General features: G+C 44.5%; 1 protein-coding gene across 9 annotated transcripts in view; it reads right to left on the bottom strand.

The window, feature by feature from the left end:
• The window catches only part of IQSEC3 (IQ motif and Sec7 domain ArfGEF 3), a 100,072-nt gene that overhangs the window by 18,432 nt on the left and 53,744 nt on the right, over positions 1 to 27,896 (bottom strand). For 6 of the 9 annotated variants that reach the window (XM_015865782.3, XM_015865756.3, XM_015865773.3 and 3 more), the window contains exons 3-5: positions 21,814 to 22,102; positions 14,385 to 15,478; positions 9,532 to 9,693 (exon numbers count right to left, since the gene is read on the bottom strand). In XM_015865782.3, coding sequence (XP_015721268.2) covers positions 9,532 to 9,693; positions 14,385 to 15,478; positions 21,814 to 22,102 — 1,545 coding nt within the window. The remainder of the gene's footprint in view (positions 1 to 9,531; positions 9,694 to 14,384; positions 15,479 to 21,813; positions 22,103 to 27,896) is intronic. The other 3 variants (XM_032445420.2, XM_085521238.1, XM_032445422.2) reach the window with 1 other exon arrangement.

The raw sequence follows: 27,896 nt of genomic DNA on the forward strand, positions 1-27,896 counted from the left end.
AATCACAAATAATAAAGTCAATACTCTTCTCTCTTAGGACAAATAAGGCAAGTCAGTTGTTTATAGTTCTTTTCAAACTCAAGCAGATAGATAGAATCATTTCCACACCTTTACTTCATACTCACTTCAGTGTCAACATCATTTTTTCAGACCACCCTTCTGCTATCATCTGTCACACAGCAGCAAAGTGTAATGGCATACTGAGGGAAGGTTCAACCTCTACTGCCATACCACCAACACCTGCCTCTGGCATCATGGGCCAACAGAATAAAATAGGAGGCATTACTTTCAGAGCAGCCCTTGAATTACTGATGCCACACAATCCACATCCCTGTGCTGGAAAAAGGACACAGTAACTAATGTATCAAGCTAATAGGGACCCTGAAATTATCCTTAAGTTTTGCTAAAGGACAGAGCAAGACAGAAATACTCTTGATATTAGATTCTGTAATGTTTTGGGGAAGACAATACCAGAAACTGCATAGGACTAGTTGAAGAACAGCCTATTTATAAAAGAATGCGTGACCATAAGCACAACACAAGCTCAAAAACAGTAGTAGACCGTAGATAATTTCTGAGGCTTGTTCCTGACCTGGATAGGCAAAGCTGAAATGAACAACAGGGTTCATCACCTTTACATTTTAAATGTCAGTGTATGGGTCATCCCATCGTCCGGGCTGAGGAGGGCCCAGGATGCACAGCATCCCAGGGCAGCGTGAGGGAACCCCTTTTGGTTAGTTTTGAGAAGGCTCAGGGAAAATCTGAGTGTTGACTACAAGTGCCTACTGGGAGCATGGGAGATGAAGCCTGGCTTTTCTCACAGGTGCTCAGTGATGGAAGGATGAGAAGCATCAGACTCATGCTGGAGCATCGACAACTGCCAGTTAAGCAAAAGGAAAAGACTGCCACCACGAGGGTGCTCAGACATGGAACTAGTGCCAAGAAAGGCTGGAGGTCTCCATCCTCCCCAGGGTATTCAAATTTAAATAAGCTTGACTGAATGAATCAAATGTGTCATCTGCACTAAAGGTCTTCTCAAAATGGTATCAGGCAAAAAAGATATACATACAAGATGAGAGGTGACACCTGCCCCCATCAGTCCACTGGACAGCTTGAAGCTTAACATTTGGTACTACCTCATGCATCTATACAAGGCATGAAAGCAAAACACTGGAAACAACCAGGAAAAAGGGACACAATGGGATCACCTGATACCATGTTAGCATAGGTACAGCAAGCCATCACCAGAAATGCAACTGGCCTAGATCTTTGTTCAACAACAGTCTCTACATTTTCTTGGCACGTCATTTGTAGTTTAATCACTGCACAGGAAACAAACATCTCCCTTTCCTATTCACCTAATATTACAGTCTGATCACTTTCATGTTGCAAGAGGTGCAGAGGGGGATAGCCACCTACATAGCTTTGTCTCTGTACCTAAGCTTTCTTTTCAAGATCCCTATTCCAGAGATTGAAGAGCTGGAATCTGCCCAAACTACTTATGAAGAGGCACAACTGATATCCATGGAGGGCCTGGCTTCACCTTCAACTGCCCATTCTGTGTTCATGGAGAGAAAAGGCTAAGGATAGCAAACCCTAACTGGCTTTCTCATACTTGGAAATATGGAAAGCCTCACTTCAACTCACCTCACCTCACCAGCCCTCCAATGGATCCTTCCTGCTGTACAGACACCCAGAGGACATCAGATCCTCTCCTCCCCACTTCTGTCCCTTGAGGATCAGGGCAGCAGAAATGCCACCTTCTCATGCTCAAAGAGTGGGAGTGAGGGCTGGGAAAGTACAGCCTGAGGCATCTCTTGAAACTCAACAGTTTTTAATAATTGTATCCTCTTTGGCAGCCTGTAGAGTGTCAGTATGCTTTGCCCCCTCTCTGCTACTATCAGGCACCAGGATGGCTCCATTCCAGACATCTGCAGGGTGGCTGAGAACCCCCCTTCCCCAAATCTCTTGGTACATTCTTGCAACCGTCTCATAGAAAGAGCCATGGGTCCTAGCACCCAACTGTTATGTTTTGGTCACCATGGTAAACTCAGAATCCCATAGCTATGGCCACCTTCTTTTCCAAGCCCTGTAAAAATGACCCTGCATCCAGAATACCAGTCACTGAGCCAGCACAGCCAGTGATATTCTTTCTCTGTGTGAGATGTACAAGAAATTTTCCTTCAAGGACAGAGGATGAAGCATCTGCTTTTCAAGAAGAGGCAGCTGGTGGAAAGAGGTAATGACATTGAGCTCATGGAGGTGGATCCATCTCCAGAGGATGTCCTGATGGAAGTGGGTACACCTCCACTTGGGCAGACCACTCACCATGCCATTGTGAAGAGACCAAGAAGAGACAAAGGTTAACACAGAGATGGCTCCCTGTGTACAAGGAGTAAAAGAGCAACTTATGTGTATGTGCTAAATCTAGTACAAACAGCAGCATGCTTGTGAGATGCCTATTCCTAGACAACCAGGAGGACCGAAGGACAACAAAGCAAGAGTAGAGTAGTCTTACAAAATCTCCTCCTGCTAGAAGGACTTTGGACCTTTGGATCATGTTGCTGAAGTGAGTGGGAAAGGTGCTGACACCTTGCTCATAAACCAGGTGTGGTGACACCTGTATTCACGAGGAGCTTGGTCTGTCTCAATGCATAGAGAAGTCAGACACCTCATAAATGCAGAGAATTGCATTCATGGTGTCAGGTGATGGAACCAAAGAGTGAGATCCTCTTTGCAACATTTTGCCCCATTGATACGTCCATGGTGGCTGTGCTGCCTTCTAGGCTGCAAGGCATGATTCCCCCCAAAAATTGGTGGGCACACAGACATCAGGGCTGTGAGGATTTAGCATAGGGCTAAGCATGACAAAAAAAGCCTTGTGGCAAAAGGATTCAGAGAAGGCAGGAAGCAGCTGTATCGTGTGGGGCTGGAATCTGCTCACCCATGCATAATGACCTATTTTCTAGCTTTTCCACTCAGGTGACAACGTAGCATGAGCTCGGCTGCAACTAAAAGCATCTGTAATGAACCTGCAGCCCATGCTCGGGGAGGAGATACAGGGGAAGGCATCGAGGTGGAAAGTTTAAGACAAGGCACAGAAATACTAATAAAAACCATCCCTTTTCTCAGCATCCCTGTGATCTTTCTGAAGACAAGCCAGGCATAGGGAGTACTGCAGAGGAAGAGATCAAGCTCCCTGGGAGGAAGCTGCCCCTGCAGGTGTTAGCTAAGGCCCACAGTAAGAAAAGCAAGCAGGGCTCACTGTTTCCTTGCACAAGCGGGCAGGGGCTTGTGTCCCAGTCCTGCCCTCCATACAGCACCTCTTCCTGCTGTCCTCATGCTACAGTTGTCTCTACAATGGAGATCATGGCCTGCAACTGCTGCACTCCCTTTCTAGGGGGTACAGCATCACATGTATTGCCTGATCTCCTCTGGGGTTGCCATGCCTACTTGCCCTCCCAGGTCTGTTGGTACTTACTTTAGCATAGTTAGAAACAGCTGCCATGCCTTAGGACAGAGCTGTGTTCCAAAGTGGAAAGTTGCTTCCTCTCTGGACACTTTGGTCATGCAGGACAAGACCCTGTCTAGCCTTATTCACCCTCCTGGAGAGCCTCTGTACAAGAGAAAACCATTTCCCAGGCATCCATGCAAGTTCAAGCTGTACTTTCAACCCTTGCAGCTTGTCATGGGAAAGTCACTCTTGCTCACAATTCTGATGTGTGCCACAGCTCTGCTTGCAGCAGGAGGTCAGAACTGCCTAACATGTTCTTCTCTCTGTTCTCTGTTTCCATTGCATCATTATCTACTACTTCTCAGCACAAGAAGCAGCACTGTGCTGTTCAAATCCTCCTGTAATACAAGTCCCCTATTGATCCTCTCTAATGTCCTTAGTGAGAAGGGGAAAGTAGGCTAGTCTGGGGCTAACCTGTCAAGTTCACTCTGCCAGTCAGAGGAAGCTAACACTTCTATAAAAGACAGCCTCTTAGCTGGGTTTCCATCTCTGCTTTTACACTCATAAGAGCGACTTTTCTCTATCTCTGACTTCCCATGAGAAAAAAGAGAAGACACTAATGGCTTGACAGACAGGAGAGCTGCTCACCAACAAGGAGAATGTGTCTAACAGTAACTTACAGTCTGATAGGAACAAGCCCCCAGATCAGCACACTGTCCCCTCTTCTTCAATGTCTACACCTGTCTCTACTGACAGCAAATGCACCAGGACAGCTACTTCTGCACATCGGAGTCCCACAGCCTGAGTACAAACCATCCAACACCAGCAGCATAGCTGACTCAGTTCACGGCACCACACACATTATCTTGCTCATGAATGAACTATAAATGGAAGCAGTTCTTGAGTCAGAAACAGGTGGAGGAGAACAATGAACTAAAGAGAAGGGAAGGATGAATGAAAGAGAACAAGAGCAACAAATAAACTTAGGGTTAAGAGTGCACACAAACAAATAAACAATGCATCTGAGTATGTAATACAAAAGAAAAGAATAAAGAAGTAAGAATGATGCTGTACCTTACTAGAAATGTGTGCATTGGCCCTGACTTTTTCAAAGTAACAATATGATTTTTCTGTCACATTTGACAGGTAGATTTGATGAAAACTGTCCAATACCAGAACAGAGTTTTAATGGATCAGGCTCCCTCTCTGCAGCTGTATTTCTTGGACTGACAGATGCTGAAACCCTAGGACGAGTCCCATCTTGCTGCAGGCAGGATTCTCATGAGAAGAAGCTGGATCTTACTGTGGGGTGCTGGATCTTTCTGTCAGATGCTTAAAATTGGCTACAGCTGGGATTCATCCCTGTAACATAAAATGTTTAAAAGCTAGATGTCCAGGCAAAACAGGAACAAAGAAAAATGGCACTCTTGAGGGACCTGTGTCTCTCCACTGGCTAAAGGGATTCATAAATTGATAGATGACACTAAACTTGGTGGTGGTTAACAATAGGGGAGATAAATCCTGCTCTTAAAGATTGAAGCCTTGTTTGCAAGAGGAAATGACATATTTCATCTCTCTAACAAAAGAGAAGTGAGCAGTTTAGTGTTATCAAAGGATGACTGCCAATTACAGTTATATACTCTCAAAAATCCCCTACTCTTTCCCTTATTTCTCTGGTTGGTGTGTGTAATTACCTGTGAGTTATCCGGATATATTTTCTGAGTTCCAAGAAAAACAGTTAAAGGTTGAAAGACAGAATAGGAGGATGGAAAAGAGAATATAATTTAAGGACTTCTATTAGTTGGATATGCAGATGTGAGAAGGCAAAATAGCAAACTAAAGGGCTTATGCCTCGTACCAAGTTTATCCTCATTCACCCTTAACCATGCATATGAGGCTTTGCAAACAGTATGATGCATCTTTGGAGTTCTGCATTCACTATGTGGGCAGAAAAGAGGGATTCTCTTCACAGCACCAGGCTCAACTGTGCACTTCTAAGCTCTTCTACCTGACTCTAGGAACAGGCAGTGGTTGGCTTGTTTGCCATCTAGCATAGCTCAAATACCCACAGAATCACACAGAATCACAGAATGACCCGGGTTGGAAGGGACCTCAAGGATAATGTAGTTCCAACCCCCCTGCCTAGCAGGGCCACAAATACCCATTCCATACCCATGGAAGCCAAGAGAAGTTTGCAGAGTATTGACTTATGGCCGGACTTAGAGCTGGGTCTGGAATTTATAACCTGGGCAGCTCTACCCAGTATCCAAATGCACAATGGAGCTGGAGACTTTTGCAGATGTTTTAAAAGCTGTCTCATTATTTATTTAAGCAGTTGGGTTAATTCAACCTGGCTGCAATTGAAACAGTGCTTACAGTACACTTTTCTAACACAAGTTTTCACATCGAGTGGAAGCTAAACTAACACAGCAAATGACATCAATAATTGAAATTGCTCTGGGGAGGGATGGGATGGTCCAGGAAGGCTCCAAGGCCATGTCTGGGATGTGAAGTAGCAGAGTTGTCTCCTCCTGAACACAGGCTTATTCACTGCAGGTGGTCAGTGCCTACCAATGGCCATTCTAACCAGGCACTGGAGCTTGTCAGGACCAACAGTGCCAAGGAACTGAAGGGCCACTTGGGCCACAGAAATGAGAGTGGAACTGGGAAAGTTAAACAAAAGCTATGTAAAGGCTATTCTGATTGCCATGTGCTCTCCAGGGAATACCATGTCTCCTAATACTGGCTTGTGTATGGGTATACGTCATAGGTATATGTCGGGACTGCAAGACAGACACTGTCCCAACCTATGCAGTGTTACTGAGCTAACTTGCTGGGAGTTGTTCCTTAGTTACACTAGTGGAACAAGGAACCAGACTAGGACTTAGTCCTAAAATGCTAGAATACCTTTGAGTTGCCTTATACTTACATGCAAACATCTCAGAAGTTGTGACCAGCCCAGAAGCACTGGAAAATGCCATCACAGTGTCATACCCTACCAGCCTCTATCAACCCTCTTCATCCTCATGCAAGTTAAACATCCAGGATGGTAATCCTGTGTGAGATTTTGTTCCAGCAATGCCTTTTTTCCATGCATGCCACACTGTTGTGTGCAGCTATTGACCACACAGCTCTCACAAGAGCTGACTTGCAAAACCCGCCAGCCACTGCTATCCAGAAGCTCAAAATTTATACACAAGAGAAAGTACCTGCAAACAGCACAGCTGCAACTAGCTGAATTATTTGGCAATCTTTCATTCTTTTCTTTCCTGTTGTAGAGCATTTTTTGTATATTTTACGTCTGCTTTTACATTTCCCTTTAAGGAATATGAGTCAGCAATTTATCTGTTGTTTAAAGCACTCAGGTACAGCTTTGATCTCCAAATTTGGATTTCAGCTGCTTAAAGATACGTAGACGCAACCTTAACAGCTCACTTCCCACTTCTGAGCTTTGCTTCCTCCATCTGTAAATAGGACAGTAGGGACACTCCTTCATAATACATTTGGAGTGCTACATTGAGAGGTACAGTGGAAACAGAAAGCAATGACGGAGTATGGCCACATGCTTTAATAGCTCTCCTGCAACATTCAAAGACAATACAAGCAACTACATCACAGCAGCTCCTGGGCATTGAGACTGGGAGACTGACATCAAGCTTTGTAATACAGACTGTTACCAGGTGCTGCTGACACAGTCTATAGTCACACACGAACTGGAAGAACGCGGTCATTTGCAGGAATTGAATGTAAGACTACAGAAATGCTAGCCTATTGCTACTGCAGAGGCTGTCTGTGCAGAGGCTGGCTTTGGACTTCAGCAGTGTATCTGTCAGGGGAAAGCAGCCCACACACTGCTGGAGAAAGAGAGGCAATTACTTTTAATTGTAGCTCTCAGCACGAAGAAACTGGAGACAACAAGTGTTTCATTGCTGTTCTAATCAATACCCATACAGCATATTAAAAATAGGGCTGGATCAAAGGTCAGAAATGAGCAGCCACAGGCAGCAGCAGTTGCATCAGGAATGGAGTTTTAAATTTGGGCCCAGATTTGGATGCTGAACTGGCATACTCTCCACTTGCAGTACTGCACTCAGCTCTGGGGTCCTCAGCATAAGGGAATGGACCTGTTGGAGTGATTCCAGAGAAGGCCATGATGATGGACAGAGGGCTGGAGCACCTCTCCTGTTAAGACAGGCTGAGAGAGCTGGAGTTATTTAGCCTGGAAAAGGGAAGGTGCCAGGGAGATGTCATTGTGATCTAGTATTTAAAGTGGTCCTACAGAAAAGGTAGAGAGGGTCTCTTTACCAGGGATTGTAGTGATAGGTGTAAAAAGGTAATGGCTTTAAACTGAAAGAGGTTAGCTTGAGATTAGATATTAGAAAGAAATTATTTACTATAAGTGTAGTAAGGCACTGGAACAGCTTGGCCAGAGAAGGTGTGGATGCACCATCCCTGGAGGTGTTCAAGGCCCAGCTGGATGGGGCCTGGGCAGCTTGTGGCAGCCTACTGGGTGGCAGCCTTGTCTCCATAGGGGGAGTTGGAACTAGATGAACCTTAAGGTGCCTTCCAACTCAAATTATTCTATGATTCTATGATGATTCAATTACGTTTTACCCAGGAGTAGGAGTGGTGTGATGTTGGATTTAGGATTTCTCTTTGGCTTGCTTCAAGATAAGCCACTGTGAAACTGAAAAGAGTTATCATTTTGGAGACGGGGAAAATATTACAATGGATGCAATACAAAGGACTGTGCCTCACAGAAAGGCAGCTCTCACTGAGAACTGTGCTATTGCCTAATGAAAGAAAGACCCAGTTGACTGCTGATCATCTCTGGAAACAGGTCTTTGAACAAGCTTGTTGCGCCATGACTACACATGTTACATTACCATGCATGGCAGCACTTGCATTTACACTCTGGTGAAAACTCCCCCTCTGCCTTTACTGCATTGGCTCTCAGGGTGGCAGAAGCATTATCCTATCGCTTCACACCATGCAGAGCTGTGCTTTCTCCTTCTCCCTCATCTGTATGGCAAGAAGTAGATCAGGGCCAAACAGGAAATTAAGGCTCATCTCAATTCCCCAGGATCATCTCTGCAGAAAGCCTGTCATCCTGAACAACATTCAGAAAAGCGGGTAACGTGCTTTTCTGCCTAACATTTCTACTCTGCTCCTGTGATGCTCACAGTAGAGGGATAACAAGTTAGCAATATTTAGCAACATGAAAGGCAAGGCAATAGGCAGACATAGGTAGCATATATAGGTCTTAGGTGTTCCCAGGATTCTGTAGCCCAAATTGCAAGGCTTGAAAAAGAAGAGAGATGTAGGCTGAGAGACGCATGGCTTGTGTGAGCAGGAGGTAGCCACAGTGAGTGAACTGAAGGGAACAATTCAGCAAAAGCAGCTACTGAAAAGAAGCAGGTATGAAACCTAAGATCTTGTTGAGAAAAAAGACGGCTCAGTCTGCTAGAGTTTTTGGAATGGGGATATTCCTCAATGCTCTGTGACTATAGAGTAAACTAATTAGTAGCAGGTTTCTTCGTGCAAGCCTCTTTATTACCACCCACAGAACAAGCTGCCCTCTTATTTCCCTTATCGAGCAGCTGGAATAATTGAAAAACCCACCCATTACAGACCTGGACAGCAAAGGAGCCACATGCATAGACAGCATTTGCTGTTTCCTGCTGGTCTCACAGCAAGGAGCAAATGCTTTTTCTCATCTGCTTCTCTTAGCACTTTCTAGAAAGCAACAGGTGTGCTTTGTTTGGATGGGGTGAGACATGAGTCATAGACTTCTTCAGACACAAAATCTCCTGGCATCACTAGTCTTACCCCCTATGGTGCTGAACTCCAGCTGGATGATGGCAGGCCCTTTGGGAAGGAGAAACTGAAATGACACCAAGAGGCAAACACATTGCTGGGAAATGCAATGAGGGGCACCAGATTGGAGTAGAAATTGTGAAGTTCCCACAGAAATTGAGGGGTACGGAGCACAGGGTGCTTGTTGGTGCAGCTAAGGGCAGGGTGGGTGATAACTCCATAAAAGAACAGGAAGGAGAGGAAGAGGTTTCCATACTTACTCCAGGACATCCCTGTTGAACTGTTTTTTGCTGTTGCCTAGGAACTCCCCAATCATCTGGCGGCTGAGGCCCTTCCGCTGGAGCAAGAAGTGTGCCACCCCAATAGGAGTGTCTGGGATGAAGCCCCGGGAGATCAGGAACTGGATCCCTTTGTCTGGGTTTCTGAAAAGGAAGGACAAAAATATAGTGAATTGGCATGAACTCTCTGGGACATCAGCACCCCTGGCTCATCATCTGTTGCACCAATAGTGCAGTCCTCAGTATGTACACAGGCTCCTATGAGTTCATGTATGAGACAGGCATGGGACTGGTGCAGGCAGGGAATAGACTTGGGAGCATTCTCCCCACATGCTGATGAGTGCAAACAGATTCCATGGGAGCCACTGTGTCACCTGCAGCACCTGATGTTATGTGGAGGAGACTGGAAGTGCCTCTTGCCACAAACCATCTTGCTGCTCACCAGTGACATTCTTATGTCATCCCTCTGCTTCAGGATCAAAATCTGTTGCACAGTACCTACCCCAGCTTAGCTTGTTTAGGGTGCCTAAATATGACCCTTTGCTACCATCTTGGGAAGCTGGGGCTGCACCTTGTATAGAACAGACAATTGCAAAGGGAAAAAGGTGACTGTGAAGAGACTTAGGAGGCACTGCTTCCATGGGCTATGGGCAAATGAGGCTCAAGACAGAGATGGGGATAACCAAAGATGGGGCACTTTTTTCCTGTAAATAAAAATTCATTCTCCTCTTAATGCGTTTTACTGTTTGGCGTTGAGTGACATTTCTTCCTTCCTCACTTGAGTCTGCTGCTGGCTGCCTGAATAGAAATCCCATTCTCATATTTGCATTATCCCTTCCTCCACTTCCCCCACCCCTAGCTGTGTTGTTCTTCTCTTCTCTATTGATTTCCCCCCTCAGGCAGAAATCTGCAAGTGTGGGTGGATGAGAGCATGCACCTGGAGAATGCCTTGTCAGAGCTGGGAGAGAGCTGTATGCAGCTCCAAAAACAGAGCACAGAGAGTTTTTCTCCCCCACTGACTGTGAGTCCCCTCTGAGATCAGGCTGGGTGTGAGTGAGCCCAGCTGCCTGTCTGTGGGAGTGCTTTTCTGCACAGTGGTGTGACAGCATCTGTGCACACATCTTGGAGGGCACGGGGGGGTACTGTGTGCCTTTACACGTGTTCATGTGTGTGTATATACCCTGTATATGCATATTTCTCTTGCAACATACATTTTCCTAGGAGACCATAGTGTCAACACATTTTGCCTTTCTCCTTATATATCCTATAAGCATACAAGCTTCTGTACAACCTGGCAGCAGATTTAAGTCTATGGTGGTGCCTGTCCCACAGTACACACTGAATTAGTTCTTATGTGTGCATTGTGTAGATTTTCTTCCTAGACCTTGGACTGTGCCACTGAAGAGCCTCAGTCATGATGCACTCTTGCAGAGGGGAACTCATGCAATGTGGAAGATTTCCATGTTCCTTTCATTCTCTGAGCTGGTGAACAGGGAAAGGTAGCATCCTCATGAAGGAGAGGAAAGGAAAACATACTTCCACCATTAACCCAAATCCAGGGATCTCTGTCAAGGCTCGAGGGCCAGGTTTGCTCAGGCTGTTTTCTGGGGTGAGGCAAGGATAGGATGAGATCTCCAAGCACGTGAATGCATGATATGCACAGGCACAGAGTGTGACACTATCAGGTGGTGAAGGATGTGGGTGAGCAACATATGTCTAGTTATAAGGGGATTGGCACTCAGGAGAATGGCCTGCTCCCTACAGAGGCCTCACGGTATACTAACAGAAGTTGGGTTGGATATATTTCTGCTTACTCTGTCATGTCACAAGGAAAACATCCTGGGCAGGGTGGCATTGTCAGGAAGAGTGTCTGGGAGAACAAGCCAGTCCATTAAATTTATGAATAGGAGAGATGCAAGATCTGACATTGAAAACCTAGAACTTGTTAAAGGAGAAGCAGCAGTTCTATATCATCATACAGATCTCCAGCTTCACCTCTGAAGAGCACAGGCAAATTTCTAGCTAAATGCAAGGGCTAAATAGCCAAGTCAAGATAAGCAACAGAGATTCAGAAAATGGATCTCCATGTGCATATTTTAGTCTTTGGGCCAATGTAATGTTCAAGGTAAAACGTCAGTCACTGATGTGACTCCAAAGACACTGGACTGACTTTGGATTAGTTCCAGAAGAGATGGGAGCTGGACGTGCCAGGAAAATGCAGTTATAATACGGACTGGCATAGACATGCAGATTTCAGAAGGGATGGAACACACAAAGCAAGAGGATGTAGAATAAGATAGTCCAGCTCTGACAGCCCTCTTTCACTGCATGGACTAAATCTCAAATATAAATGAACACAGCTATTTCACCAACAGCAGCCTTACATCAGCTTTTCCCAGGATTCAAGCTGTTCCCCACAAAATCCTAGTAATGACACAGCATCTCTGCCACTGAACACCTGTATAAGTATCTCATATACTGCAGCACATGGCTTTTACCAGATGTGCAGCAAGCAGCTCCATTTCTTTCTCTCCTGAGCTCAGTCCTTGCTATTTTCCCCAGTATTTCAGGGGTGTTAAGCATGGCCAACAAATGCTGTGGGATTCCTCACGTCCTGCTGGCTTTCCCTCTGCCCACACAGCCAGCTGCCCACACACACTGAGTTATTACAGAAGTGCTGCATAATAAAGTACTCTCCGTTCCAGGGATTCCACCCCCTCACTGTGGAGGGGGGGAAGGAGAAAGTGCCACAACAGTGCAGGATCAGTCTGTTCCCAGGGGCCTGCTCCAAGCCAGAACTTACAGAAAAGCAGTGCAGGGCCAGACAGACTATGGCAGATGGTGCTAGCAATTGGAGGCTTCCAAGTCTTGGTCCAGTGGAGCAGCCAGCAAATATATGTCCATGCACATACTCACAGCCTCAGCTCCATGCACTGTGGGTCAGTGAGTGCATCACACACCCTACAACAGTAAACCACCTCCTTGGCAGGGAGACCAACAATCAAATAATTGCACTAAGCTGAATGAGCATGAACCCCCTTGCCACCCCTTGGGTTATGGTACGTTACAGTGTTACAAGAGGAGCTATGTGTCCCTTAGTTCCTTCTCATAGAATTAAAAAAATAGAAAATGCTCTGCTTCCCAGAGCTAAGTCCATTCCCTTTCTCCCTACCCTCCAATGTTTTGTCTAGAAAACTGAGCCTCACAGGTTACTGGCACAATGTTTTACCAACTAGTTTCAAGGCAGCAGGGGAGGACTGGCCAGGAAGTTGTGTTTCAAAGCACCGTGGTGTTACTCAGTTTTTGATCCCACAGAGACATTCAAGATGCAGGAAACTCAGGTCACTAAATGAAGAATGGCAAAGCTGCCCCAGAAGACCTGGTGTTGTTAATCTGTCACATGAATGTGTGCCAGGCAGACTGGGGGAGGCAGACAGGCTGGGAAAAAACACTTTCACTCCTTCTTTATGATCACATCAGGACTCGTGTCAGCTCTGCATGAACCAAAGGAAAACACATTGGGTATAAGAACTGCCAAACACGACTGAAAATACTGAAACACTTGGTTTGCAGAGATGTCAACCTTGTGTCCTCCTCCAGAAGGACACCAATCCCAACATAAGTACCACAACATCTTTGTGGAGCTGGAACTATGTCATAATCAGCCCCCATCTGTGTGCCTGGTGCCCACCTTCTCTTATTCCAGCCTTCTCACATCCATTGGGCAAATGTGTGCTGCCAGAGCCTGACTTTGATATATACATGTGAACCCACCTGTTCACAATCTACTGAGCAGAGTTAATAAAATGTCCTCCTTGGCTCTCTATGTGTCCCAAGTTTATCTGCTCTTATAGAACCTCAGTTCTGGATGTGCTCTGCAGCCAGCACTAAAAGCCTTTCAACCACATTCCTGCCTTCTGGGGTCTACAGTCTCTGTACTACACATATTTAATCCTTGTCTGCACAAAACTTCTGTCCACAACGGCATAAACTTCAGTCCTTGCTCTGACCATGAGGCTCACGATAATGTGTGGCAAAACATTCTGCTTGTATGAGTGCATTATGTTCCCAGTACCTTCATCTGGGATTCAAATGGAAACCAAGACAGCATGAGATAAAATCCCACTATTTCTCATGGGCTGTTTTGATGAGAAATGTCTCATCAAAAGACAACAAGCAAATCTAAAGCTTCTTATTAGAGCTCAGCTGCTTGCTGTCAATCTAAAATATGCATTTGACCCCTTGAGTTCACCCCTTCTGACTGTACTCTCTGAGCCACTCTGCTTTACTTTCACATCTAAGGCCTTTTCATAGGATATCAGATTCAGATGTATGAGAGACTGAGATGACTAAACCTGTTCTATTAAGACAAAAAAATAAAAAAAAAATTAAAAAAAAAATCTACCCCAAAAAAACAGAAGGAAAACAACAGCCAGAACACTCACACCAGGTTAGCTAAGCTCAGCTCTACTTTTCTTTCTCCTTGGAAATGTTCCAAGTTACGTATATAAGACTGTTCTTACATCCCCAGATATGCTTCTGCCTTTTCAACAGGTTGTGGCATGATCTCAAATGGACTGAAATTGGGATCTAAGGTTCATAATTCAGGACAGCATTGTTCTTTGATTGGGAAGAAGATCAGCATAGCACTTGAGAAAATTTAGGGAAAAAGCCATTGAGTGGACAACCCATGGTCTAAATCTGATACTGAGAGGGTCATACCCTTGAGTATGAAGAACTTCCCTAGAGACAGATCTAGACCTAGAGCTTGTCTCCATCTATTCTTGTGAGGCATTAAACAGTTTAGGAAACACAAAAGATGAAGAGGCACTTACATATTAAAGAGATTCAGCCCAATGCGGTAGAGGCGTTTTCTCATGGTGTCTGTGGAAAGTGTGGGGGACTTGCAGCTAGCTGGGTTCTCACAATGGTACCGTGGGAGGCTGAGGATCATGGCTTGCAGTGCTTCTTTTGAGGACACCTCAGAGGCTGACTTTGCTGAAGTGGAGGTGCTGCTGCTGCTCAGCTGCTCTGAGTTGTCTGCATTCTCAGATTCAGAGCCTTTGCTTTGCCCCGTCTCGTTGTTAGCATCAAACTGGAGCTTCTGCACTGCCATCTGCCCAGGCTCCTCATTGCTGTCCCCCATGCCATTAGTGCTAATATTCACTTCAGTGAAAGTGTGGCTGTTCTGGAGAGCTTCTGTCTCAGGTAAGCACTCTGGGGCAGCCTGTGGTTCACTGTCTTCTCCCTCCCCTTCTCCTGGGCTTTCTTCAGACTTGGAGGCTTGAGAGAGCCCAGCCTGGGCATTGCCGCTCAGACAGTTTGCCATAGACACCGAGGTAGACGATGAGACAGAGATATTCTTATTGTCAATCTGGACCGTGACATCTCGAAAAGCCATCATGAGAGTGCTGCTGCTCTTAGGTAGGGTATCTGGCAGAAGCCCTTCCTCCTTCTCCTTCTCCTGCAGCTCAGCTTCTAAGTCTTGATTTGGTTGCATTGAACTGGCACTGAAGGTCTCTCTTATCTGGTATGAGCCCCCATCCTGCAGTGAGCACATGGTCTTCAAGCTCCAGGTGCTCAGAGCATCATCAATAGACTTGGCCAGGGACTGAACTTGTTCCGTGAAGGAGTCCTCCAGCTCAGTCAGTGCTCCACTGATTGTGGCTGGCAAAGATGGGGACCTCACCAACGGGATGCCCACAAAGTTGTACCCCTCTACTAGGGCTTTCTCAGCAGAGAAGCTCTCAGAGTTCTGGACCCGGACTTTCCTCAGAGAGATGCGGCGTGGCATGCGGCTCTCCAGCAGTGAGTTGCGGATCTTCTCAAAGTTCTTGCTGAGCTGATATTGTCGGAAAGCAGTTTGGATGGTGCAGGCTGCCCTGCGAGATACCAGGTGACCCCCGTATTTGTGCTCTAGCATTTCAATCTGAAAGACATACAAAGAAGAGGTTATTTTTTCTTAATTGACTTCTGATGGCTTTATATGACCCTAGTTGCTATACTGATTAATCTGTAATGACTGTCAGAAGTACTTTTTACACAGAATTAACATTCTTCTGCATTGCTGTGCCCTCAGTACCACCAGAAGGCCTTCCTTTAGACATGACCAGTTGAAACATCAGTACTGTGAGTTTCTTTACACCTGTAGCATGACCACGCCTCCTCCTAAAGTCCCTCCCACACAAGCTGGAACCAGGAGGCACCCCTCCTTTGCATTTCCACTTCTGGCAGCATGATTAAACAGACAATTCCAGAAATGTGTCTTCTTGCTCAGCAGCGCTTTGGTAGTTATAATAGAATGGCCCGTGTTGGAAGGTACCTTAAAGATCATCTAGTTCCAGCCTCCTGCCATGGGCAGGGTTTCCACCCAAAGGATCAGGCTGCCCAGGGCCCCACCCAGCCTGGGCCTGAGCGTCTCTAGGGATGGGGCAACCACAGCTTGGTCTCCCTCCTTTTTATAAGCTCCCTTTCAGTATGGGAAGTGTGCAATGACGTCTCCTCAGAGCCTCCTCCAAGGTGGACAAGCCCAGCTCCCTCAGCCTTTCATGTTAGGAGAGATGCTCCTGTTCTCTGATAATCTCTGTGGTCTTCCTCTGGACCCGCTCCAACAGCACCACATCTTTCTTGCACTGGGAGCCCCAGGCCTGGACGTGGCACAAAGACCATCACTTTAGCAATGTCGAGGATTTTCCCTTTGTTCAGAGTGCTTCTAAACTCCTCCCATCCTTATTCACCTTAGGAAATACTGACAGGAGCAAGAAGAAACCATTCAGAATAAGGAAAGAAAAACTGACTTCTAAATGCAGAAAATGCTGTCTTGGTCATAGCTAGCAGGAAGTATCCATTTCCACAGAAGTCAGTAGAGGTTGTGTTTGTTCTGTGTCTTTTAGCAAGCTCTCTGAATCCCAAAGTGTCTTCCCTTCTGGTCTCTGAGCTTTTCAGGCATTAACCAGAAGTAAAATGAAAACAACTCAAGAAGAGAAAGACCATCAAGTTTGAAAGGTAAGAAATTCTGACTATAGACATTGAGACATGACATTAAGAACAAGCGGCAGCAGGATTTTCTCCTTCCTGAACAGGTAATAAAACACACACATGTGAATACATACACACACAGCCAAGTGGTACCCCAACAGGCTTCAAAAAAGCAAGTATGTATGTTCTTTTCCATAGTCTAGTATTTGTAATTCCGAGTATTGCCCTCCCTCTTGTTCTGCTGCTGGGCCTTCACAAACATGCTGCAGGGGAATGTCTGCTTTCTTGGTTCCAGGGAATAACTGAGAGCTGACAAGTGGGGCGATGTGAAGATGATGATGAATGATGGGACTGGAGAAAAAAAAGGATGAATTCAAACTGCTTTCACTGAAGTCTTGTCTGAATGATTAATTGAACTCTACATTGTCTACGCTTGATAGTGCAGAACACAGGTGTAGACTGTAGTATATACATGTGAGTGTGCACATGTGGAAGAGCCCACCAAAGGTGAAGTGTTGGGCTGGGAGCACTGGTAAATTCAGTCTTGAATTAACAGAGGATTGGCTACATCATTCATGTGGTGAGTATCCTTAAACCCAGAAACACACTGCTGTCCCTCAAGGTATGCCTTGCTGGCCCATTATTCACAGGGTGAAGGACTGAGCTGCCAGAAAACCTAAGTTTAAGTGCTAAGGCAGAATGAGGTGTGAGCCCCAGCTTCCAGAGACATGTGATATAAACTGCTTCTTCTTTTCCATTTTTTAAAAACACTATGTAAATTGTGGATAAAACCATTAGTGAGTGAACTGGATGCAAGGGGAGGTCTGGAATGATATCTGTGAGAAGTACAAAACACACATCTTTCCAGTATTAACTCCTTTAAATGCAGGAGATGATTATAAGATTTTGGGAGATGACAGGAAGAGACAAATAGCATAAGCCCAGTCATTCTGCTCCTCTGCTGGTATCCTGGCTGCTGGAGTATGAATTGCAAGCCTTGCCTGCCTACTTCCACCCCATCACTCCAGGCAGCAATAAGTCTGGGTACCCTGCTGCACTAGATGAAAGACTGCCATTTCTTGGAGAGAGCAGAGAGATAACATCCTTTCATATTCTCCCCCTTGAAAATGAAGAAGGGATCCTTTGCCTCGTGCTTGTTTTTTGTTTGTCTTGCTGCTGAATTCACATCTGCCCAAGGAAATCATCAAAGCCCAGCACTGGCAAATTCTAACAATTTGCTCAGCAATAGGGTCAGTAGAGGCAGCTGGATCAGAGCTCTGCTTATCCCTAATTTAAAGAATGTTGGCCTATTATTTGCCCTGCTGCCTTCCCAGAACAGACCTATAGAACTGGTGCTAAAAATCAGCTACACAAAGATCATGGATTCAGGTTCATTTACTACAAGACGTATCAGTTTGGATAAAAAAGGTCTCTGCTTATCCCCAGAATTCATTTAATATGGCAAGAAAGAGGAATACAGGGACAAGAAGATATTCTTTGTAGTCAGTAGAAGGGTTCTGCTATGCTCTCTGACCTTATTTCCAAAATGACCATCTTAAATCCCATCATCAATCCAGCACTCCTGCCACATCTCTTCAAGTTGCTTGTTTCTTTGTCTCCAGGAGGAAGCCTCACGTAGATAAACGGATATTTAACCTATAACTTGCACACACCAAATCCAGAGAGTTACTGCTGACAACTGACCTTAAGCACTTCATATAACCATCTGGTTAATCAAAATGTATAGCTAATTGTGTTGAGAGGGAAAGAGGAACAAATGGGAGAGACAGACACAGCTATCTGAGGAACAGAATAATAGTAAGATACAAAATAAAGCAGAAGCAAGAGCCTTATAATTACCTAGGTTTCCAAGGAGGTGACAGCCATTCTGAAAATGTGAAATTCGTGTGCTCTGATCTTATTAGAGTCTAGGACAAGATGTCACTGCTGATCTGAAGTAAAAGGCCAATTTCTCTCATGCAAGGACAGTTCCCAAAAAGACAGACTTTAATAACCATTAAGCAGAGAGATCCTTCTAACAATCTGAAGGAATGATGCAAACTGTCAGTACCTGGACAAAACAATCATGAGATTTTTGCAGTCCATTATCTCAGCCTTCTCAAAGAACTAAGGCATTACAGAACAGAACAACATGTAAAGTGAGAGCACTCCCAACATAGTCTGTTCTCCAGTTTGTACCAGGAGCACAAGGGCAGGTTCTGCAAGTGGTCATACAGTCAGTCCTTAACAGCAAGGGGCATCTTACAGTGTTCTGCAGCTGGCATAACAAGGGCTCAGAGACGTGAGATGACTAAGTGTGTCTAAAGGATGTGTGAGATGGCAAAGCCAGAACCAGCAGGCCCATAAACCAGTGCCCTCCCCTCCCCACTGGAGTGGGTCTTGGTCTTTTTCCCTTTGATGTAGCCCAGCCATTTACGGTTTACTGATGTCTGAGACATTCACATTTGCTACCAGGGCAAGCAAATTGACACTCCAGAGGAATTAAAGATTTCACACAGCTCTTGGTCTGTTTTCTTCCTCTCAAAAGGAAGAAAGGGCATCCATTAGCACACCCCAGCAGTCACAGGTAATGGAGATGTATGTCTGGCTTGCTGAAGGAACTTTCCCTGCCCATTTAAGAGGCCAGCCATGATTGGCCACCTCTCACTCCTAATAAACCCTATGAATCACAAGTAATTGCCTACTTAAATATATTCTTCTCTGGGGAATTATCTGACAGCCAAAGCCAAAGAAGGGAAAAGCAAGAGAAGGGTAAGGGGGATTTCAAAGTATAATTAGCTTAATAAATTTCTGGGTCTCAACATGAAAACTCAGTCTGAGCAATTCAGGCCTTGTGGCTGAATTACAAATGGCTGGGAAATATCCATGACCATGAGAGACTGCACACGAAGGGAGCTTAATAAAGTCAGCCTAAGGCAAACTGAAGTGTCAGGCCTGGATATGGCAAAAGAGTTGAGGTATGTACCCCATGCTTTTGTTGCCCAGAGATATAAAAACAGAAGTCTACCGGGATGCTCTCAGTTGTCACTAGTTTTCCAGCCAGGTAGCCACTGAGAAAGGCTACATGCCACCACCTTAGCAAGAAGAGAATCAGACACATTCCCTATCGTTCCTTCTTAACATCTCTCCCTCCCACCAAACTCTCACAATGAAATGACATTACTACAAAGGCCATGTGTGAATGGGATATTTTCCTTCATACATGAGACATCTGCCAGACCTTCTGCACAGAAAGCTCTTTGTGATCTTCATTTTCCCTACTGTGTGGCAGAGTACAAACTTAGGGGAACTTACCAACCCTCTAGCTTAATACTGAGGAGCAGTGACTGGTAGATGAACTGTATCTCCAAGCCATTCAGATGAGGTTTTGTGCTGCCCTCCTTCTTCTGCAGCACTCAGTCCTCTCCCAAAAGCAAAATATGAGTTCAACTGCGCTGTGAGGCTAAAAATGCGTTCTTCCACCTGTTTGTAATGCATGTTAATAGAACTCACACTAAGAAAATTTGTGCTATCACTAGGAAACTACTGAAACAGTGCTGTGACACGTAATGTAATTCTTGTTCCTATTCAAGAGAACTACTTGACAAGTAGGTTGATAGGAAACCTATGAAACTGCTTACTACAGAGTGTAAGAATGTATGTAAGATTCCTCTCCATGGAAATTTCCCCTTCCAGAGCAGGAAGTAGTTCACTGAAATCATCCATCAGGCCTGGAGAACCATAAATATTCTAATCCCCCTCTGCTGTAGGAAAAATGGTTTTACCTATGAGACAGGCAAGGTTCCTGCAAGGTCAGTACTGCAAGGCATCAGAATTTAATGAACAAGCAGCTAACATGTTTCTCTGTCTCACATGCATTCAGGGCAGGTCTGGCCTCTGCTGCAACAACAGCGATGGGACAAAATGACCTTAAAGCTAAAATAACAGAGGGCAGACACTCCCAAAAACAAAAGCAGAGCAACTCTAGGACATAGAGGAGGTTAAGCCCATATATAGCAGTCAAGATCTGGCCCACCCTGAGGATAGGTCACATCAGTTTGTAAAGCCAGTTAATTAGTCTCCCTTGTTTCTTTTACCAGCAGTGAAGCAAGAATTCTGGATATGCAGTATTTGAGAAAAACAAAGAAAAAGAGCCAAGGCTTCTTTTCTGTTCAGGAATTTAGTGGCCCTTGATCTGAAATGCCTGTTTGGGACAGCAGCAATGCCTTGACGGAAGTGGCAGAGAGATGTCCCAGAAACAGCAGTTTCTTCTATGGGAACCTCATTAGCTGAGACCCTTCATCTGCAGTAGCACAGCTCCCACTGAATTTTCCCATTGAATGTAATATGGACAGTATCACTAGCTCTTGTTTGTCCTGTCCATCTCACATCCTGCAGGGTCCGTATATTACACAGCCTCTGGCTGAGCTGACAATCCAGAGAAAAGTCAGAAATGATTCTTTAGGTTTTTGCTTTGCACAACATCTCTCCTGGGCTGCAAACTGCAGAGACATGGGGTGGTGAGGGCACATTTCCACCTCATTGCCTTTGAGTGAAGAGGCCAGCTGCTATTAGCCCCTGTCCCACTACAGCTGTTTGAGAACCCCATTGGGAAACGCAAATAAAGATGGGTAGACTGTGCTCTGAAGTTAATCTGTAGTCTCGGGCACAGGAGAAAAGGTTTGAAACTTCCAAAACTGAATCACTGTCTCAGTCTGATAAACCTCCCTGCCTCTTCAGCATCCTGAAGGCAGTGATATGCTAACACAGTGGTACACGCTGTGCAGGACACCTCCTGAATAAACCTCACCTCCCCTGTGAGCTCATGATGTAAAGAGACTAACATGAAAGTGCACACGGGGCCTGCCCAGGTTGATCCAAGAGGGTCAGATGGCTCTTGGAGACCTCTCCCATGAGGGAGGCTTTTAGTGACTATCATTTGCAGGGAGGCCTACAGGGACTGTGTGCTTTTGTGCAGGCAGAGTCTCTGGATGCCTCACTCCTCAACTGCCTACAGTCTATCTCTAAACCTATGGTCGCACCCGAGTGCCTTTTTGGAACAGCGTACAGCAGGCTCGGGTGAAAGACTATTGCAGTCAGAGGTGGGGAAGTTACTTCCTCCATCAGCCCCACACAGCCAAAAGGCCAGGCCTGCTCAGGCTGGGCGAAAGCTCTAAGCGAACATGAGGCTGAAGTATTTGCAGAAACATGGGCACACCACAGTGTGAACACAGCCCCTCCCACCCCATCCCCTTCTCCCACAGCCTGAGGAGGAAGCCTCTGTACCTGTTTATTCTTTAGGTCAAGGGAGAGCTCATAATCGGAGGCAGCTGCATGGGAACACGAAGCCGTCCCTTTGCTGCGCTGCACTCTCACTGGGGAGCCCGTGTGGTGGAGGCTCGCCTTCTGCACCAGAGGGGAACACCCCGCTGCCTGCTCTTCTTGGAGCTCCTCATGCTGGGCTTTTAGCGTCTGGGTGTCGGACCTGCCTTCCTGGCCACTCTGTCTGCCGGCCTCCTTCGGATCCTCCGTTTCACACCCGGCTTTCTTGCTTGTGGAACCGCTGGGATCATCACTGTGAACAAAACGCAACGTTTCTCTTTTTTATTTGATTTTTTTTTCTTTTTTTTTTTTTAATTATTATTATCATTATCATTATTATTATTTGTACTGTTTGTGGTTACGTTTATTATTGTTCGCTAAGCTCTTTCACTGATCTACATTTTAAATGTTGAGGGAGCCTGGGCTGTAAAGGCTGTCTCTGGGGATGGAGAATCCCGCAGTCTCATCTGCTTTGGAGCCTGGTTCCCATGGATCCAGATAGCCCCTGGATTTTCTACGGGCAATGTGGGAAATGATGTAAGGACAGCTGAATGCTGCAGATTTTCCAGAGAAACAGTATCAAAGTATGGAGTGCTGAGAGCATAAAGATACAACAGAGCCAGCCAGCCAGCCCTGAGGTCCTGAACCTTTCAAGCAACTCTGCAACACAGCCACAGCGGGCTGCAGAACTTCCATAAAATAAGTCCTTTCTTTCTGACCCACAGGACAGTGCTGTGCCACTGAGAGCTTGAAGATAAAGCAAAACACTCTTTTCTCCTGTCAGTCACAGCAGTAATTGTATGAAACCAGGGCTCAAAACTGTGAGCTCTAAGGGAGTTGATGTGTTGCATTGAAAAGGGTGGGATTCACATCCATCCAATCCATTGAAGTGCTGAGGAAGTCTGTTGTTAACCTCTCTTGCCAAATGTTTTCTGAAACCATCCAATTTCAAACAAGACTTTGAGGGGCTGCTTGAACTATGGGAGTGTTTGTTGCCTCATCCTTCCAGTGGCTACAGATGAATCATTTATGATTTCTCAGAGAGTCCAGGCCAGTCCGCATGGACTCAGCTCTGCTGCATAGTGTACACTGGATGCAGCTCCACTCCTTTCCAAGGGATGAGTATTTATATGATGGCAGCATTGAGTTTGGAAATAACTGCTGCAGAACCGATGCATTTAATTCAATTGAAGCCAAAGTTGTGTACTGCTTCCCATATTTAAACACCATTATGATCTTTAATTCACTTCTAAACAGTATTTCTTTCTCTTGGATTTGCTACATATGTGATCAATTCTACTGTTATCTGGTTATCAAATTATTTTATGATTAGTGTTGATGTCAGAACAAAATCAGATAAATTAGCTATAAATATCATCTTCTGTAGTGCTCAATCTACTTACAAGCATTTTAGACTCATTTTCAAAAGTGCTGAGCACTCTTAAGAGCCCGGGTCTTCTAAATAGACCTGGGTTCTCCATCTGCTAAGCTCAGGATGACTTTTAAATACTTAGTAGTACTTTGAAATGAAATTTGTTATCTTCACTGGCATTTTAACAATTAAAATTTAGACATGCTTCTGTAGTTTCTGAATGGACTCTAAATTTGATGAGTCAAACACAATGCCACAACTTCAGAACTAAGAAAGTAGAGCTTAAAGATAGAAAGCTTCTACTTTCATACACGTTTGTAGTCAGCAGCCAGATTTAAAAATTAAATTTAAAGAAACCAATGTCTTGCATTAATTCTATGTAAAGAACTTTGTCTAAGAACATTAAAATGACATAGCTGTGCATTCGTCAATCAGGGAATACCTTCATTAAAATGAGGCATAAAACTACATGTAAACTAAATTCAGGTTTTTAACTCTTTCTGTTTTATGTCTTTCCACATTCCACGAAACATTAAAGACTTCTCCTTTATGGCTTTCACTGTGACACTTTCATTGGAAGCCTCAGTTCTGCCCACTCTCCTTTTAACCAGCAGTGTAGAAATGTTTTTATCCTCAGCTAAAGGGATGACCAGGTGAACACAGATTTGATCATGCTTTCTTTGCAGTGCATGACAAAAAACTCACAACTATTTTAGTGGGAACTGAACTGTGTCCTACAAAGCAATTTCAGCTAGAGTCACAAGCTCTGATTCAGTGAGCCACATATCCCAAATTGCTTTGCTGAGTCAAGGCCACAGTTCAGAGCGTGCTGTCTTTAGGGCAGGTCAAAGCCTGAGGCAGTGAGATAAATAGCTAGCAGAATTCTCTGGGAGCATGAACGGGCTATAAATGCCAGCAAACATTCCGTGACATGATGATCTTCTAAACACTCACATATTTAGATATAAGGAGGCAGTTTTTCACACAGAGGATGGTGACACACAGGAACAGGTTGCCCAAGGAGGCTGTGGATGCCCCATCCCTGGAGGCATTCAAGGCCAGGCTGGATGTGGCTCTGGGCAGCCTGCTCTGGTGGTTGACAACCCTGCACAAAGCAGGGGGTTGAAACTGGATGATCATTGTGGTCCTTTTCAACCCAGGCCATTCTATGATTCTATTATTTGCTTAGCCATATTTTCTGAGTGCCTCCACTGATAAATATGAAGTGTGTGCATGAGATTTTGGAGCATTCAGGCCCATGGCTGTGTGAAGTTGTATGTCACCTCTACCATCATTGCTTTGTGAGGCCATATGTCACCTTTAGTGTATGCTACCCACTTGGTTTTCTGTTGCACACAGAGTACAAGTAACATTCATAGAAACAGGATATCCTGTATGCATAGCTAATACAGAGGGGGAAAATAAAAGTAAGCTTTATAGAATCACGGAATAATCTGGGCTGGAAGAGAAGTTGGGAAGTCTCTGCTTCACGTTCTGCTCAAAGCAGGGCCGTGTTCAAAGGCAGGTGTGATCAGAAGCCCTCTTTACTCTCATTAGACTTTCCAGGTATTCTTCATGACAAAGAGGCGCACTAAGATTGCAACCACTAAGTGCACATATTCAGTTACAAGTATGTGAGAAGCACTACCAACCTCAGTGTTCCCGCTTACACTACATAACTGAAGCCCCTCAAGATACTTTGCTAGGATGAGAGTATAAACTAACGACACATACACACATAATTTTGTCTTCTTCCATGCATGCTCTGAGTCTAGTGAATACACTCATACAGAATGCATTACACTTATGCATGGAATTTTCTGAGGGTCAAAACTCGGTCAAACCAAAATCAGATTCCACTGAAGCACTCAAAGGCATTTTTTAGCTAGATATTTTTGTGCTAAATATAAACTTTTTAACCCCCTGCTGGTTTGGAGGTTGCACTGTTCAGAAAGCAATAGCTTTCTGAAGTGGGAATAATGTCTGAATATTTTTTTTAATTTTTTTTTTTTTTTTTTTTTTTTTTTTTTTTTTTTTTGTGGCGAAAAAAATAATAGAAATGTCTGAACCATTTTTACTCAGTGGGAAAAGGAGCTCCAAAATACCAGACAATCCTTCATCACCTTCAGACAGGAGACCAAACCTGGAACATTTCAACCTGGTCTGGCAAAAATCAGTGATGTATAAGCAATAGTTTGTTTAGTCACCTCTAAATGCCAGCTCTGTAGCCGTAGGGGTCCTCTTACTGCCCTTTATTTCTCTTGGGTTTACACCCAGCATCAGTCTGTTTCTGCAGAAATGCCCTGGGAAGCCTAACTGCTGTTGTCCCCTAGCAGTAGATGAAGTTCCGACACCTCTAAAGATCCAGACTAATATAGCAATGAAATACAAGCTAAAACCTTAATGATCTTACCTTTTCCCACTGTCCTGCATGACACAGTTGATTTGCATTGGTAGAGCAGTTATGTTAAGAAATGAAGGCTCATGGGCTATTATAGTCACAGTAACAACAAGAAACAAAACAAGACAAAACAAAAAAAGAGAAAAATAAAGTAGGGAAGGGAAGACACTACAGTATGGTAGATCTCTGGAAAAAATGTGCAATTAAGTAAATTACCAGGATTCCTTGCCCAGTAAGAAATCAAACACTCTGGCTGTGTGATGAAGGGGAGGAATGGTGTGATTGCACATTGTTTCTTAGATTAGACAACTTTTCTAATCACGTGTAATAATTAAAAGTTCCCCACAGAGTCTAAGGTGTGAATCCCAATGGCCTGGCCAAACTCCAACTATGTTAATTTAGTTCTGTATCCCACCATCACCCCTGCAGTTTCAACTGTAATCGATGCTCTTTACTTGGTGTTTTAAAGTATCACATTCTGCTGTCTGTCACATTTTTTGCAATTACTCTTTCATGATAGATGAAACAATTTTCTGCTCACGATGCAATCAGGTAGGGAAGGTTTGTAATGCCTTTGAATTCTGTTTGATCTGAAGTGCTAATATTACTGTAAATCACTTGCAATCACATAAAAGAGGAAGACTGAGAGAAACAGATGTTCTGTTCTTCCTAGATGTTCCTGTATGACTTTTCTGACCCATAGCAACTAGCTCAGTTATTATTACAAATAGATATCATTGACTTAAGAAATCTTCCCTCCTTTTGCACTGCAGACTTGTCTACTCCTGCTGCCATCAGAAACCAGTTTGCTGACAAAGATGGCGACTATGGACAATCCAATTTAGGTCTTAAATGAAATGCAGTAGCCAGTCTAGCATAAGGCATATATCAAAACAAGGGTATCAAGGTTCTCATCTGAATCTTAGTGTTTGTATCAAGAAAGTAGGTTAGTAAATAAGCTCTGAGAGTTCAACTGGATACCCATATATATTTTTATCAAGTCTAGAGCATGCAAATGAGATTTCTGGGATTTAGCTTCTATGTAGATGTTTCTAAGGAAGGTTTTTCACAAGAAGTACACTGTGGAGAGATACTAGATATAAAATCAGTGATATGAACCCAAAATCAGTGATAAGAACCCAAAATCAGTGATAACAGACTGTTAAGCCAGAGGGGTCCACCAGCCCATTTCTAGTAGTATCAGCTCTCCATGTCTGAATAGAGCTTTGTATTGTCCTCTGTCCTGGGAGAGATCTGACTGCTTTTCAGTTCTCAGAGATGGGAAGATACAAACGTACACTTCCTTGCATTCTCCTCACTAGCTCCTTGCTGTGGGGAACATACATTTCCAGCTTGATAAGGATCTGCACTTCAAACTGCCAGTTTGGGAGCTGAACCATGGTCATTAACTGGGTCCTGTTTGTCAAGTTTAAACATTCCCATACTTTAGAAAGAAGATGCAACCTGTTGTCTCCATGTTTCAAGACAATTTTAAGCTAAACCCCCATGCAGGAGCACAGAAGCTGGATGATTCAAATGTTACATTCCATTGCCCTTGCTGACAAGTACAAGAATCAGTACATGGTAATTTTCAGAGCTCTCATAAAGATATTTACAGGGTAGCTGAGTGACTGAATGGGACTGTAGGGCCAGGAGCACTTCTCAAGGACAGTAATGTTAGACCTGTAAGAAACTAAATCTGAGCTTTCTCACTGACTACTCCGTAGCTACACAGCTCCTGTGTGGTCAAGGCACAAATGGCATCTCTTTGCTCCTGCTGTCCCACCTACAAGAAGAAAAAACACTGCAGATAGATAAGAACAATAACAGAATAACCAAAATAGCAGTGCCTCTCCTGAACTTGCATAGAGACATAAAAAATCAGTCACCCAATAAAAGGATGCTCAGATGCCCTGTTGGCAGGTACAGCGGTGATCAAACAAACAACCAGTTAATTGAATTGAAGAAAAATATGGCTGTGAGGTGTTAGAAAAGTACTACCGAGGCTGATCTCACCTCTTCTTTGTGTCTCTGTGTCACTCAGTGAGAAGATCACATTTCTGTTTCATATGTACAACTTACCAAACACCTTCATGGTAGCCAAGGTTGTTGCACAGGAACTGTACCCTTTAACTGAGGCAAAGACTACATAGACTACTTGTGAAGGACTGCAAAAATTTATGAGTCCATCGCTAAGATTTTATGATCATCAGTTGGTTATTGCATATTTGCTGCTCTGAAGTGCTGCAAGTGCTTAGTATTATCAGACCTGAG

This window comes from Coturnix japonica, chromosome 1 (genome assembly GCF_054131305.1).
Source record: "Coturnix japonica strain WE chromosome 1, WE-NBRP24, whole genome shotgun sequence".
Taxonomy (NCBI): domain Eukaryota; kingdom Metazoa; phylum Chordata; class Aves; order Galliformes; family Phasianidae; genus Coturnix; species Coturnix japonica.